The sequence below is a fragment of the Macrotis lagotis genome, chromosome 7 (assembly GCF_037893015.1).
Source record: "Macrotis lagotis isolate mMagLag1 chromosome 7, bilby.v1.9.chrom.fasta, whole genome shotgun sequence".
NCBI lineage: Eukaryota > Metazoa > Chordata > Mammalia > Peramelemorphia > Peramelidae > Macrotis > Macrotis lagotis.
In genome coordinates, this window is record NC_133664.1 from 218,792,069 (window position 1) to 218,808,944 (window position 16,876).

General features: G+C 38.0%; 1 protein-coding gene across 1 annotated transcript in view; it reads left to right on the forward strand.

The window, feature by feature from the left end:
* ASB13 (ankyrin repeat and SOCS box containing 13) overlaps positions 1-16,876 on the forward strand; it is a 41,288-nt gene extending 24,412 nt beyond the window's left edge. The window contains exons 4-6 of the mRNA XM_074194914.1: positions 4,778-4,912; positions 13,441-13,632; positions 15,560-16,876. Of these exons, the coding sequence (XP_074051015.1) occupies positions 4,778-4,912; positions 13,441-13,632; positions 15,560-15,687 (455 nt within the window). The 3' untranslated portion in view covers positions 15,688-16,876. The remainder of the gene's footprint in view (positions 1-4,777; positions 4,913-13,440; positions 13,633-15,559) is intronic.

Sequence of the window (16,876 nt, forward strand, 5' to 3'; positions counted from 1 at the left end):
AAATAAAATAAAATAGTAATAATAGTAGGGGTGGCTGGGTGGTAGACAGAGCATTGGCCCTTGAGCCAGGAGCACCTGGGTCCAAATCCGGCCCCAGACACCCAATGATCACCCTGCTATGTGGCCCCAGGCAGGCCACCCAGCCCCACTTGCCCTGCACCCTCCCCCAAATAATAATAACAAAAAATGTGTTTCAGTCTTTGTTCCAACACCATCAACTCTGTCGTGAGTGGATCACATTCTTTATGATAAGTCCATCACAAAAGTTACTTCCATATTTTTCCAACGTTGCCATTGCTGATCGCAACTCCCTCCTTTCTTATTTCTCCACTACCATGTACTATATTTTCTCTCTCCTTTCACTCTGACTCTGCTGTAGGGTTGCTGAGTGGCACAGCAGACAGATCCCTGGTCCTGGGGTCAAGAAGCCCTGAGCCCCCATACCACCCCTTAGGCCCAGAATCCACCTGGCCCTATGGTCCCAGACAGGCCATCCAATCCCAGCCCCTTGCAAGAAGTAAAAAAAAGAAAATGTGTTATATCTGACCACTGTCCCCCCATGGTCCATCCTCTCCTCCTTTATTCACATCCCCACCCCTTCCCCCTGCTCCCCCCTCCTTCTTACTCCAGTTGTCTATACCCCATTGAGTATATCTGCTGTTTCCTCTCCTAGCCATCTCTGATGAGAGCAAAGGTTCCCTCATTCCCCCTTGCCTCCCCCCTTCCATATCATTGCAATAGCTCATTGTAATAAAAAAAAATCTTATTATGTGAAATATCTTGGCCTATTCCCCCTCTCCTTTTTCTTTCTCCCATTCCATTTCCCTTTTTTTCTTATTGACTCCATTTTTATACCATATTTTATCTTCGAATTCAGCTTTCTCCTGTGCTTCAACTATAAAAGCTCCCTCTACCTGCTCCATTAACTGAGATGGTTCATATGAATATTATCAGTATCATTTTTCTATACATGCAGTTCATCATCATTAAGTCCCTCATATTTCCCCCCTCTCCTCCAATCTCCATGCTTCACCTGAGTCCTGTATCTGAAGATCAAACCTTCTGTTCAGCTCTGGCCATTCCAAAATGAACCTTTGAGATTCCCCTGGTTCACTGAAAGTCCATCTTTTTCCCTGGAAGAGGACATTCAGCCTTGCTGGGTAGTTGGTTCTTGGCTGCATTCTAAGCTCTTTTGCCTTCCGGTATATTGTATTCCAAGCCCTACGAGCTTCCAATGTAGCTGCTGCTAAGTCCTGTGTGATCCTGACTGCAGCTCCACGATATTTGAACTGTGTCCTTCTGGCTGCTTGTAATATTTTCTCTTTGACTTGGGAGTTCTGGAACTTGGCTATAATATTCCTGGGGGTTGGATTTTTGGGATCTCTTTCTCGGGGGGGGGGGGTCGGTGGATTCTCTCCATTTCTATTTTGCCCTCTGTTTCTAGAATATCAGGGCAATATTCCTGTAGTAATTCTTTGAAAATGATGTCAAGGCTCTTTTCCTGATCATGACTTTCAGGTATTCCAATAATTTTCAAATTATCTTTCCTAAGTCTGTTTTCCATATCAGTTGTTTTTTCAAAGAGATATTTCACGTTTTCTTCTAATTTTTCATTTTTTTGGTTTTGAAGTATTGATTCCTGATTTCTGGTAAATTCATCAATTTCCTGAATTGTATTCTTTGTCTGAAGAATTTATTCTCCTCAGAGAGTTTTCTTATCTCTTTTTCCATCTGGCCAATTTTGCTTTTTAAAGAATTCTTCTCCTCAATAACTTTTTGAACTGTTTTATCCATTTGACCTAAGCTGTTTTTTAGCATGCTATTTTCTTCAGCATTTTTTTGGATTTCCTTGACTAAGCTGCTGACTTCATTTTCATGTTTTTCCTGCATCTCTCTCCTTTCTTTTCCCAGTTTTTCTTCCAACTCCCTCATTTGATTTTCAAAGTCTTTTTTGAGCTCTGTCATAGCCTGAGCCCAATTTCTGTTTTTCTTGGAGTCTTTAGATGCAGGAGCTTGTGCTTCCTCATCTTCAGACTGAGTATTTTGATCCTTCTTGGGCTCATTTGCAAAATATTTCTCAATAGTCTTCCTCTTATTTGCTTGTTCATTTTCCCAGCCTAAGCCTGTTTTTTGGGGGTGCTTCCTGAGCTTTTGGGACACTCCCACAAGGGTCTCAGTGTGTGAGGTTCTGTCCTTCCTCCTGGTCTGTGAATGACCATAAGCACCCCCCTCTGCCACAGGGCCTAGGTGGCGGGGGGCTGCTGTTCTATGGGGGGGCCTAGACTGAGATCAGGATCTGAATGTGGTCAGAGCCCCAGAGTCCTGTTCCAGGGGCAGAGGACAGAGCTCTGCAGTCTCTCTTCACTCCCCTCCCTCAGCTCAATGGGCTCATGCCCTGGGGGCTCCTGCTTACTGGCTCCTCCTGCTTCTTTTTTGGGGTCTGGGCTGCTGAAAGACCAAGCTGCTGGCTGTGTGCCCTGAGGGCTGGGTTCCATGTGCTCTCTTAGGCAGAGGTCCCCCGCTGCTCCCCCACTCCATGCCGGTGCTCCCCGGGGTGCAGCCCAGGAGACTTCCCTGCTGCTGCGAGCTGCGAGCTGTGAGCTGTGGCTCCCAGCGCCCTGGGGCTGCCTCCCGGAGGCTGAAGTTCCTTGGCTCTGGTGGGCCACCCCTCCGGCAGGCCGCCCCTCCGGCCCCGGGGAGCAGAGCCTTTCTGCTCTTTTCCAGGTTACCTTGGGTAGGAGAACTGCCTCACTGGGTCCCTTTGTGGGTTCTGTCTCTCAAAAGTTTAGTTAGAGTCCTTAGTTTATGAGTTTTTATCAGAGAGCTCCTAAGACTCGATCCCTTCATGTCGCCATCTTGGCTCCAACCCCCATATTTCCTATCTTGTTTGCTGTTAGGGAGTTTCATTTTTCTGTCTCACATTAAGTTTAAAGCAAAGTATTTGATAAAGTCATGCTAACCCTTTTAGATAAGATATGATATTTACTAATAAATAGGAGGGTTAGATAGATTGGAAACTCTTTAGGAATTCAACATCAGCTTGAAGAGAGATCTCTAATGCTTTGCCTCAAAAATCTGTCCTTGGATATATGGTGGTCAAAAAATTTGTAAATGACTCAGAAAAAGGCATAGATAGAATGTTTACCTAACTTTGAGGTGATAAGAAGTTTGCTTGATACCTAATGTTGAATATAAAAAGTCAGCATTCAAAAAATATCTCAAAGAAGTGGAAGTCATTGGTCTAGGTAAATAAGATGAGAATTAATAGAGATAAATATGAAGTCCTACATTTTGATTCCAAAATTTAACTTCAAAAGTATAAGATAGTGAATACATGATAGAGAGCAGTTTATAAAGAAATGTGTGGCATTTAGTTGACTGCAGGTTCAGTATGAGGCAATGGTTCAACATATCAGTAATAAAAGTTAATGTTAATAAATTACATTTTTAAAAAAGCATAATATCCAGACCACATTTGAAATATTAAGTTTGAGGCACCACATGTTAGGATCTGGAACAAAAAATGAGGAAGGGTCTTAAGTCCCAGCCATAGCGAACTGGAGATATTTATACTGGAGAAGGGAAGATTGAGGTGGGGAGGGCAGGAACATGAGGTTGTCTTCAAATATTTTGAAGACTGTCACATGGAAGTGTGGGATTAGACTTGTTTAGAAGAACAAGCTAGGTGCAATGTGTGAAGTTTCAGGGAGGTAGGTTTAGGCTCAAAGTTAGGGAAAAGGGTCTTGAGGTTTATTTCTGTCCTTGGTTTCTCTCATCTTCCCACCTATGAAACACATGATTTAATTGTAGACATTACCTCTAAAAAAAGACACTTTTGATCTATAGGAGAAATATTTCATATTATAGTAAGTTTTTTAGCTTGAGTTCAAATTTAGCAGGTAATAGGTAAGGATCAGTCATTTATCAGCTTCCTATTGTTGCACAATTCACTATGCTAGGAGCAAAATCTCATAAAGTAAGATCTCTGCCTCTGCTGACCTAAATGAATCTATTCCAACATTCAGTCTTAGAAGCCTCTCTTCTCTTATTATCCTTTCAGTTTCAGAGACTTATTGGCTTTTATCTATCATTCCTTAGTAGATAATTCCTGAATTTTCCTCTTCTGTCCTGATTTTTCTTCTAAATTCCAGCTCTACATCTCTAAAAGCTTAATGGACCTATCTATCACCTCAGTCTTATAAAGATGAAGAAAATGAGACCTGCAGCGACTAAATGACTTGCCCAAAGTCAATTAGTGGAGGTGGGAGTCAAAACCAGATTCTCTGATTCCAAACCTTATGTTCTTCTCATCATTCCATTCCTCCACCTTTATACCTACCTACCTACCTAAATCTGACCCGTTGTTTAAGACCCACCTTTTCTTGGAAACTTATACCAACTATCTCAAATAATTAGGGAGTAATTTCTTTCTTTCTTTGTTGTTTGTACCTCTTATGTGGCACTTATATCCATCCTCCCTGTATTTTGCCTATATCATTTTATATGTCTTATCTTTCCCAATTTTCTTTGATTTTGTTCCTAGCACAATGAATTGCACAACTATACGTGACTGAATATTGTGTCCTGAGCCTTTGATCTAGTAACAATTGCTTCCTTAGAGTCATGTAGTAAATGCTTATTAGGTTAGGACAGAGTTGGAGTTTTGTCTTTTTAACCAGAGCTTGGGGTTCACCTTCTGTCCTATTTATTATTTTACAATAAAGGGAATGATTTACATTTACTAACTTCCATGCTTCCTTTTTTAATTTATTGAAAGGAAGTTCTGAATGTGTGCGACTTCTCATTGATGTTGGGGCTAATCTAGAAGCCCATGATTGCCACTTTGGTACCCCATTGCATGTTGCCTGTGCAAGGGAACATCTGGATTGTGTGAAGGTGCTGCTTAATGCAGGTAAGTGGTTCTTAACCAATACAATTTTGTTTGATACATGACACCTGGGGCCCAGACACAAGCCCTGTCCACTGGGACTGATTCCTTAATTGGGTAGAGAATGCTAAAGCATGCTAAGCAAAATCAAAACTAGGGATGTGAATCACAGAGATCGGGCACAGCTTCAAGACTATAGAATTCAGTTAATTCATGTGATTTTCAGGCATCCTAAAAAAGGTTCAGAATGGACAGTTTTCCAAGATGTAAGCCAAGTAATAAATAGAAAGTTGAAGATATTTATACATATCAGATAGTCAGAGCAGATTTTATAGCATGGTCAGAGTTTAAACTACCAAGAGATTTTTCTCATTAACTTTCCATAATATCTAGAATTATTCTTTCTAGGAAAAGGACTCCATGTTTTATCTCAGCTTAATTACTTTATGAAAGAAAAGTTTATCATATTGTATCTTGATGTTTAAGTAGCTATTGGGGTAAAAATATTTATCTGTTAATGTAAACATGGGGAAATATCAATTCTGTTGAGCTTTGAAATCAAATCTTATTTCATTTTGTGACTCAGGTGAAAGGAGGGATTCCTGATTTACTTTTCACTTCTAAGTATGGTCCAGATCAAAATAAAGCATGCATCCTAGATAAATTTCAGAACAAGCTTCCACAGACCTAGGGCATTAAGTACAGGAGAATATGACTCTTTGAAAGCAACAGAGTTTTAAGGTTATTACTTCCTGTTATTTGAGAGTTGTGAGATTGGTAGTGTGCTGGATGCAGCAAAGAGGCACAGTGGATAGAGAACCAGGTCTGAACTTTGTGAGTTCAAATTTGGTCTCAGACTTTTATTAGTTCTTGTTAGCGTGGACAAATCTCCTAACCCTTTTTGCATCAGTTCCTCATCTGTAAAATAAATGGAGAAGGAAAAGATAGACCACTGCTACCTTTGTTTTTTGGGGTTTTTTTAGGTTTTTGCAAGGCAGTGGGGTTAAGTGGCTTGCCCAAGGCCACATAGCTAGGTAATCATTAAGTGTCTGAGGCCAGATTTGAACTCAGGTACTCCTGACTCCAGGGCCCGTGCTCTATCCACTGCGCCACCTAGCCACCTCCACTCTGGTATCTTTGCCAAGAAAATCTCAAATGAGATCATGAAAAGCTGACCACAACTGAAAAACAACTGAACAGCAACAAAAAGTTGGTATGTTAGGAGCTAAAAGAACCCAGTTCCCCCAATAAATCTCTAAAAGGAACCAGAAGAAATAATAATAAGGAAAATCAAAGAAAAACAGCTATAAGCTCCTTCATCCAATTAGAAATTAAAAAAAAAAACTTTAAATTTAAAAATTAAAAAAAAATTGCCAGAGCCCTACCCCACCAGGGTAGGTAAAAGATAAAAATATACAGATGAGCTCAGATCCATGGCAAGAAACAGGATTAGATCACCTGTTTGTGTAAGTTCTTCATAAAATAGTCTTTTAGGCAAACCTGTGTTTGACCAGCCTACCCTTATTGTGCTCTCTACAGTAGAGTTTGAATACTTGACAGTTTCGCTCAAGAAAGGTACTTTATCTTGACATCTGATTATCAGAATCTTCCTAAGTTAATTCAAATGGAAGCTCTTCAATTTCCTGGCATGGTACTGGTACATTATCCAGGTTTCACAGACATACAACAATGAAGTCAGCACAGTGACTTTCTTCCACACTTTCCTTTAAAGCCTCTCAAACACTGAGCTAGCTCTACCAGGTCTTTGGCCCATAAATAGCCTTTTAGGGCAGCATAAAAAAAGTTTTGCACTTTCACTATCAGCAGAAAACTGAATTTTATCTGTCTTCTAACTGAGCCAGGAATCCTACATCTCCCTATATTTTGCTTGCACTTTTCTTTTGATGGAGTTAAAATACTATCTTCTTGGAAAAAAGATGAACCATCCTGCTGGCAAACTTGTGAAATTGTCATTTTTTTATTTAACAGTTTATAAATTTCTCCATAATTTTCATGTTGCAGATTTTCTGGCTCAGATAAGTAAATGTGATGTTGTACTCCAAATCTTCAAAAGCTGCCCATTCCTTATCTGTTGCATTGTTACTGTGGGTTGTCTCAGTTTTCCCTCTTAAATTAGGAACAAACTGCTTATCCAGAGAGAAGTGATCTTAATCTGTTGACATTCAGGTCTTCTGATGAGAAGTCTTATGGTGGGGCTACTGCTTTGGTTGCATGCAAATGTTTAACTTGGAGAGAATAAATCTATGATTGATCCTGTTCTCTAGAGAGTACCACACATCACTTTTGTCACTCTTAGATCCTTTATATTTCTTCTTTAAAATGACATAGTTTCAAAAAAAACCAGTTTCCATTTATTAAATGCCAATGTTTGCTGCCAAGGGTGCAACAACAAAGTTTTGATGTATTTAGGTAAAGGGAAGACAGTGTTAGTGATGAGGTCATGAGATATACACAAATCTTTAGTAGTAAGTGATCATTACTGTTGCTGTTTTCAACTCTATATCCTCCCAAGTACTTCCTGCCAGGTCTGATAGGCTGTGCCTACACTGTCATTAAAAGTCACCCAGCTGGGGCAGCTGGGGTGGGTAGAGCACTGACCCTGAAGTCAGGAGGTCCTGAGTTCAAATCCAGTCTAGCTCTGTACAGAGGCTTTGGGCAAGTTACTTAACCCCATTGTCTTGCAACCCCACCCCCCAAAAAAAAATCACCCAGCATTACAACTGTGTTGTCTCTTGACACTCTGATGATTAAAGTCTCCAGTTCTTCATGAAATTTTTCTTTGATCTCATCAGAGATGTCATGATGGGAGCATCCAAGCTGATGATGGTTGTGTGGCACTTTCCTGAAAGTAACAATCACATTGTCATGAGTCTGTCATTCAGTCCTTTTGGGAAGCTTACAATTTTAATTGATTAGTTTTAATTGTGAAACTTATACCATTTTCATGAAGATCTCCATCACTGTAGCCACTCCACAAAAATGTATATCCATCTCAGACTTCTGTAGACTGGATTTCATTTGCCAACCTTGTTTCAACTTAGGGCTGCTGTTTGGATGAGAAACCTGCTATATTCTCACAATAACTGTTCATTTCTCAGTTCTACTGGATTTTGTATTATCTAAAAGTTGCACACATTCATCTTTGCAAAAGGTTTTGTACATTTTTTTTGTGTTTCAAATACAGGGTTGGATCCCTACCTTGTTTAGTAAGTAGGCCAAAGTTGGATGAAGCAGACAACTTTTAGGGCATTTTTTTTCTAATCCTACTTCATGCCAGGAGATGAGCAATGTAATCCTTTAAAAAGGCTACTCAGACACTCAGGGACTGCTGAATCCCACTGGTACTTCAGTCCAGTGAGAAGATGTGGGCAGAATTGTGACTACAGCTTCCAGTGGATTCACACCTGCTGCTTCATCACTCTCTTCTAGGGTCATTGAAGTACAGTGGCAAGACAAAATTCAAGAAAACTGGTGATGACTCAAAATGCAGTGGATGACCTTGGCATCTTTGATGTCTGACCAAGCTCTCAAGTGCTCCATAATGCCTGCTTTAGTTGCTTTTGAGACCTTTAGAACAAATAATTCTCATCTACCCATTCCACCAATGGAAGTCTTCTCAGTGGGGTAGACTCCCCCCTGCCCAATTCATCAACAGTTTGGAGCCCCTCAGTTGCCTTCCACCTGGTTAGTTGTCTGTTGAAACAGTTTGTTGATATGTGACCCTTGTGCATGCTAAAGCTTCTTGGAGCCACAGGTGAGAGTTTGATGGAAAGCAACCTTGAATTTTTCCTGAATGTCTATATTCCTTGCTACCACAGCATACCAACGGACAAAACCCCAACCCAGAAACTAAAACTGGAGATAAGAGTAAGCAGAAGAAAATACCAAACAAAATAAAAGTCAAGAAACATACCCTGAAGACAAGTTAACTTCAGAATTACTCCAAATGGAGCTTTAGAGAAAAGGATATTCTGGCTTCAAGGATTACAGGAGAACCTGGTAGAAATGAAGCAAGAGATATAATAAAAGAAACAAAAATTAGGGAGAAGAGAATGACAAGGAGACTCAATGACTTAACACAGAAGGTGGTAAACTTCAGGAATTTGACCCCCAGAACAGAAATCAGTGACTTCATGAGACAATAAGAAACATTAAAACAAAAATAAAAATTTGAAACAAAATAGAAACAAATATGAGGCAAATGATTTCTGAGGCAACTCATTTGTGAATCAGATTAAAAGTGGGTCAATCTAAGAATCATCAGACTCCCTGAAAGTTATGGGGGAAAAAAAGCCTTGATATCCTATTACAAGAAACCATAAATGAAAGTTGCCATTTTTATTAGAACTAGAAGGAAAAGTAAAAATAGGAAAAATCTACTATTGAAAGTTTTTTTCTTTTTCTCATTTATTTTACCTTTGGTTCTGATTCTTCCTTCACAACATGACTAATATGGAAATTTATTAAACATGATTATACTTGTATAACCTATATCGTATTACTTGCTGTCATGAGGATGGGGGGAAAAGGAAGGGAGGGAGGTAGAAAAATGTAGAACAAAATGAATGCTGAAAACTATCTTTGCATGTAATTGAAAAAATAAAATAACATTCAAAAAAAGAAAAGAAAATTCCCAGTAACAGCATAGTCCAAATCCATTGTCTCCAAGGTCAAAGGAAAAAAAGTTAATAAGCAGCCAAAAAGCAAGAAAATGCCAGTGACCTAGTAAGAATCACAGGAAACTTGGCAGATGCCACTTTAAAGGAAAGAAGTTTGGAATACACTATTCCAAAGGAAATAGTAGTGAAATATAATATTCTAAATGGAAAAAGAGAGATAATTTTAAGAATTGCCTATATAGCAACACTAAGTTTAATCCTAAATGGAAAAAATGGACATCTAATGAAATAGAGGGAGAAGAGGATAGTTACATGTTGAATTTAATATACATTTATAATCCTCTTTTGAAAGAGGATTTTTTTATTTGGTATTAAGATTAAAAAAATAAAATTTGGGGAAATGGTGTTGGGTCACCCTCAGTAGACCTACCTAGAATAAATAAAATCCTTATTTGCTATTTTATAACCTGAATATGGGATGGAGCTATTTCTCACTAACTAATGTATCCTAGTTAGAATGAATCACAAAGTGCATTACAGTATGGAAAACACTTGAGATTGTTAATGCCCCATCTACAGACAGTTGAAGGTCTGAAGTCAAAAACATTTTCGTACTAGTGACTGAGAACCCAACTGATAACATAAATTGTGCTTCGTTCTCACTTGCCCTTTCTTTTCAAAGGAAAGGGGCACAAAGAGGTAAAAATTGAATCTCTACTGTTTATGTGACTTTTCATTGCATGACAAATTGCTTACCTTTGCTTTGAGTTTTTGGAAGGAGTTGGACACTGGCTAATTAAGACAATGTCCCCCTTTTAGCATAGTTTTAGGAAATTTTTTTTCAATTCTCACTCTTTTTATTAGTTTGTTCAACTGATTTCCCCTTTGTTTAAAACTCTAGGTGTCTTAAAATGAGAAAATCAACTGATATAACTTTATATAAAAGAGTAGCCAATGTTAATTTACAGAATTTTACTAAGCTATTCTCTAACCTGGGTGAAACAGAGCAAGTCAGAAACAGAGTGCCAGTAATCAATTAATTATTTTAATTACAAGGAATAGATTTACAAATTGGGATTTAACGCCACCATGCTGCAGTGAATGGGACAAATGGGGAAGGTGGATCAGAAAACAATCATTTTTGAGACTTGAGTGGTTTTCTTAGGATAAGCCCACTAGTGTCTGAAGCCCCATATAGGTGTCTGGAGACCTGAGAGAATTGTTAAGTTGATTGTTTAGTCTTGGGGGTACTTTATAGTTTTGCTTGGGTACAAAACAGATTATACTGTTTTCTGATTCACTTCACTTAACACAGGCAAGTATAGGTCAGACAAAGAATGCAAACTTGTCAGAGTTAACAAATTACTCCAAGTCACTTTGTGCTTTCTGATTCCCAAGTTAGAGCCTGCTGGAAAAATGGATCTCTAGGAACTAAATAATTAATAAATTCATTACACATATATTAATCCATATGAAAATCATAATTCTCTTTTAACACTGGGTAGTTGTGTTGCAGGGGCTTGGTGTTTTCTGTGATGAATCACACATAGATCCATGAATGCAGGTGTAAAAAGAAAACAAGATTTATTAAGAAGTAGTTTACTTAGCACCAGCTCTGGAGTCAGGAGGACCTGAGTTCAAATACAGCCTCCCGGCACTTAATAATTTCTTAGTTGTGTGACCTTGGGCAAGTCACTTAATCCCATTGCCATAAATTTTTTTAAAAGTAACAAGGAAAGAGAGAAAGTTAAGAGAAATTAAAGACCTTTTGGATTTTAGTAATTCAGATTAACCAGGCAGGGAAGTTCAAAGGGAAGAAAAGGATTAGCATGGGCCAGTCTCCTTAAATGCCTCCTCCAGACCCTTGGGAAAAGGCAGTGTCTTGAGAATTGTCCCAAGTCCTGCATTGGAGAATTTTCCTTTTGGGAGTGGTTGGAGGGTCTTGATTCTGGTCAGATGATTTTTTTTTTAGCTCCTGCATTTGCTTTACCAGTGAGAACATGGCCAAGGTCAGACTAGAGATCAAGGTGAAGGGTTTTAACAGAGGGTTGCAAGGATCAATAGGATTACAAATTTTTAAAAGTGTAAACAAAAGATTACAAAATTTGTTTTTAGTTAATTACAATATTGCCTATACCCTTGTTTCCCTGCATTAGTAGTAACAATCAAAGTTTATCTAAACCCTTAACATGATTATATCCCCTGCATGATCAAATGCAGCTTGGTTCCTGCTTGATTGCTGAAGGCAAAGCTAGAACTAATGGGTAGAAGTCTCAAAAAAGCAGATTTCAGTTCAATATGAGAAAAATCTTCCTAATTAATGATAAGAACTATTATGAAATGGAATTAATTGCTTTAATAGATAATAAATACCCTACTCCTCAAGGTATTAAAACAAAAAAATTATGAATGACTATCTATTATAAAGATATTGTAAAGGTAATTCATAGAGAAATGTTTATCAAAAATACTTAGCATTGTTGGGGAGAATTTTCTTCAGAGAATCCAAATGGAAAATGGTGAGGTATTCAAGATTTTTAGGTTTCCAAGTGACATTGTGTTGATTTTATGAAGTCCCAGAACATTATATAGTGCTTCTTAAATCAAACTTTCATCCACTCAAAAGAGATCAGCCTTTTACTGACAATGAGATAAAATTTTTATTGACATCTTTTGTTTTTACATTGCCTAGATTTTTCCATTTATCTCTTAACTTCTTCTTCCCAAGAAAGTTATGTTATAAGAGTTTTTCAAAAATAAAAAGAGGAAGAGAAAAAAATTCAGCAAAACTAAAGGTGGGGGGATGTCCTTTTGTTAGCACTAGTTCTTTACCTGCACATCTGGAAAATATCTTTTCTTTTCCTTTCTTTGGTGCCAAACTTGTTCTTTATAATTTTATAGATTTCACTTTTGACTATTTTGTTCTTTTTTCCATTTACACTGTTGTCATTGTAAATTTGTTTTCCTGATTCTGCTTGCTTCACTTTGTATCAATTTATGTATGTCTTTTCATGTTTCTGTAGATTCATCGTGGTTGTCTTTTCTTACAGTACAATAATATATTCCATTATATTCATATATTACAATTTGTTTAGCTATTTCCCAGTTCTTTGCTATTATATAAAATACTGATATATATATATATATACTATATATAATGCTATATTTTGATATAAATGGGCCTTTTTTTTTGTTAATTGATGTTTGATCTTCTTTCTTGAAGGAGAACATGAAATCAGGAATGTGATACTATGATAAGCATGTGAATTGGATTTGAGTGAGGGGAGTACTGTGTTAATTCTCCAGCTTCACTTTCTCCTCCAGAGCCATCTGTGTCCAGGGGTCAGTTACAAATCAGGACTAATTGAGATGGCCCAGAATTTAAGGCACAGTTAAGAGACTTGCCCAAGGTCACACAGCTAGTAATGTCAAGTGTTTTGAGATCAAATTTGAACTCAGGGCCTCTTGATTCCAAGACTTGTGCTTTATCCACCTGACTGCCCTCTCAAGAAGGGACAGACAATATGCAAATAACTATACACAAACAATATATTTCCAGATAAAGGACTGAGAAGAGTACTGGGAAAGGTTTCTTTTTTTTTTTTACAATTAAAAAAATTAAGGTAGTGGGGTTAAGTGACCTGAGGACAGATTTGAACTCGGGTCCTCCTGCTTCAGGGCTGGTGCTCTATCTATTGTATCACGTAGCAGTCCCTGGGAAAGGTTTCTCAAAGAAGGTATGAATTGATCTAAATAATGAATGAACTTCCTTGGTTCATTCATACTGCCTAGCAATATAATTTCGGGGTCAAAGGGAATGGATATTTTAGAAAGGTCATCGTATTATATCACTCTTAACTCCTGTGAGAATGCCTCTGGTGATATCTTTTGTTTCTCCTCCTTGTATTTCAGGAGCCAATGTGAATGCAGCGAAATTACATGAGACAGCTCTTCATCATGCAGCCAAAGTAAAGAATGTAGACCTGATTGAGATGCTAGTTGAGTTTGGAGGCAACATCTATGCCCGGGACAATCGAGGAAAGAAGCCTTCTGATTATACTTGGAGCAGTAGTGCCTCTGCTAAATGCTTCGAGTATTATGAAAGTAAGCCCAGTTTTTGAGCTCTTTGAGGGAATATTACCCTGTGTTTTGATAACCAGAAGCGGGATCTAGTTACAAATCCAAATTTTCTAATCCTTTATTTAATATTCATTTAAGTAGCCACAGTTAAGCATTCATTCTCCACTCACACTACTCTGTTCTTTGTATAGTTGATCAATTAACAATGATTTATTTTTTCCTCCTATATAGTGTTAGTGATCCTTGAGGACCACAGCTGTGAGATAGCAAGGACAAAGGTCTTCAAGACCCTCTTGCCCCTCTGTTGTTTTGCAATACTGTTGGCTTTATCCCTAACATTTTCGATAGTATCTCTTAGTGCTTTGATGGCCTTATAAAATTCTTCATCTATAATTCACTGTTCTTTAAACCCCAAAGAGACGTTCTTAGCTAATTCTTCCAAAAATTGAGCCTGTACTATTTCGTTTCTTATAGTACTTACAGACATTGCTAAGGACATAGATGAAGCAATAAGAGATATTAATAGATATTCCCAAGATAACACATGAAATACACCTTTTCTCTCTGATGGCTGTAGGAGAGTGAGATATTCTTTCTTCTATTTCTGAAAATACTTGATCAGTCCTACTTTAGTACCATCCCTGGGCTTTTACAGGTATCATAACATATCTTGGTCTAGTAACTATGAATATTGTTCCTTTGACTTTTCTACCTATACATTCTGATACAGTACAATTCATGTATGATACATTATAATAATTGTCGATCATAGTTAGGTTCACTTGAGATCCAGACTTAAATGCATAGTTGTCCCTCAAACAAGCCCTTCCCATCAGTACATCTGTTGAGGTATTTTTTCTGAACTAAGGGGCCACTGATCTATCCAAATAGGCTCATCTGACTTCCATTTTATCTTAGGGGGCATCAGTTGTTCTTTTTATTCCTTTTCTATAGTGGCCCCTGTGAAAAAATCTGTGGAGACTGTGAGTCCCGCTTGTGTGATAAGAATATTCTTACCTCACCAGTTCATACACTGGGTTGTAGCTGGAGACCTCCTGGATCCCTGGAGGCTGATCTGCCCCGTGGTTGAAGTCCTTCCAGGATCTTCCCCTACTACATTGGGTGCCAAGAGAAGTGAAACGGTGCACCAACCTTGAGTTCTTTGACCAGCAAAGAACTTGTTCTCAGCTACAGTGAAAGGATGAAAGACATGAGCCTCTTTTCGTAGACCAAAAAGACCACAAGACTATTGAGTATCCTTAATTTCTCAATGCCCTTGGACAGCACAAACACATGAGATAATCAGTGGGAGTCAACCATACAAAAAGATCATAAAGTTGCTTGCCCCAATTCTTGTCATACTTCCTTATTTATACAGTTTTGGTATAATCCTGTTACCTCAGGATGAGCTGCTTCCTGGGCAAACACAAAGTAGGAGAATGAAGATGTTCCAAGATACTGAGCCAGCAGTATTGCTAAACAACAGAGGGGCAAGAGGGTCTTGGAGACCTTTGCCCTTGTTATCTCACAGCTGTGATCCTCAAGGATCATTAACAGATAAGCTGGGGAAGGATTTTCCCCACTTTGGTTGCCTGGTGAGTCCCCATTTTGGAGATCACTTCCCTATGAATTAAATTAATTATTCATAAGTTAATCCTGCCTTATCTGATAGGTTCTATCACATATCCCAAGAACCTCAGGGTAAAATCCAATTCCTGTGCTTTCTGCCTTTGACTCCCTGTTATATATTTACAAGCTTGATGGCTTGTAGTATTTGTTCATCTTTGTACTTCCCACAGAAAATAGTAGGTGTTCAATAAATAATTGAGACTTTTTGAAAGATCCAACTTTGGAATTTTGATACCTTTATTCCTTAGTTAATCTAGTTAATTCAATATTTGTTGTTCCTTAAATTTTACTCTTGTATGTCTTTATCTTTTACTTTTTTCAGAGACACCCCTGACATTGTCACAACTTTGCAGAGTGAGCTTGAGGAAAGCTACTGGAGTCAGAGGGCTTGAGAAAATTGCCAAGTTGAATATTCCTTCAAGGCTAATCAATTATCTTTCATACAACTAAAACAAAGACAAGGAAGAAAGAAAGGATATTGGGATTTCATCCTATGTTGCTATAATTACTCTTCCCAACACCTGGAAGAGAAAAATGACTTTTGTTTCTGTATTGGTGTTAATATCATATACAGAACATTTCCACTTGTCCCTCTGTTCTATCAGAGAAATTATTTCAAGTGAAATAAGAAGGCACTAACTCCTCGCTCAGCTCTTTATGCAGATATGCTTCTGGGTTACTGATACTGAAATTTATCTATTCATTTTCACAGTCACCAAATTAGTGAGTGGAAATGACATTGCTATAGTCTGGGCTTCCTTTATTTGATGAACTTCCCCAAAGTGACTCAAATTATAAAGTTGAACTCAGAGCAGAAAGGGAAAATGGCAGTTATGGATATCTTTATGGAGACTTCTTCTTCCCATACCTGCAGGAGCTCATGTTGATTTTTTTTTACACTAGTATAGCAGTCTCTTTAAATCACTGACAGTAGGACCTTGAAATAACTATTCCATAAATACCCTTCCACTTGTATTCTCTATTTTGGACAGTAGCAGGCTACACAAAAGCCCACTGAGATTAAAAGGATTTCAGTTTCTCAGGAAGTTTTTCATGGGTCTGAGTTGTAGAGAATGACTACAGCCTGGTAATGATATTTGTATCGATTGAAAGGAGTTAAGTCCACTGTAGTTTATTTCTAGACTGAAGGACTGGTGAAGAACAGCTTATAAAATATTTACACAGAGGTGGGAGAACCCATGGCCTTTTAATGGCTGAAAATTTAGCTTTTTTCAAGGTGGTTCTCTGCCTCACAGATAAAGTTAAAACCTTCTCATTTGAAAGTCTTAAAAGTCTAGTTAGTTCACTGTTACAGGAAATGAAGATAAAATAAATGTCTTGTTCATGTTTCAGCCCCTTTCAACTAAAAACTCTTCTTAATGTCTAACAACATTTGCACATAATAAAATGCCTACAACTTTCCTCATCCTTGGTCACCCCCAAATCCAGACTTCAGTAAAAGCTGTTGGTACATAAAGGAACAATCTTATATTTAATAGTCTTTTTCTTCTAATGAACCCCAAACACAACAGGATTCCAGGAATAATTCTCAGGATATCTTTGAGGTGGGGAAAGAGGATCTGTTATTTACTTCATGTTTTGGAAAGAATGTAAACTTTGAAATAATACCTTTAAAAGA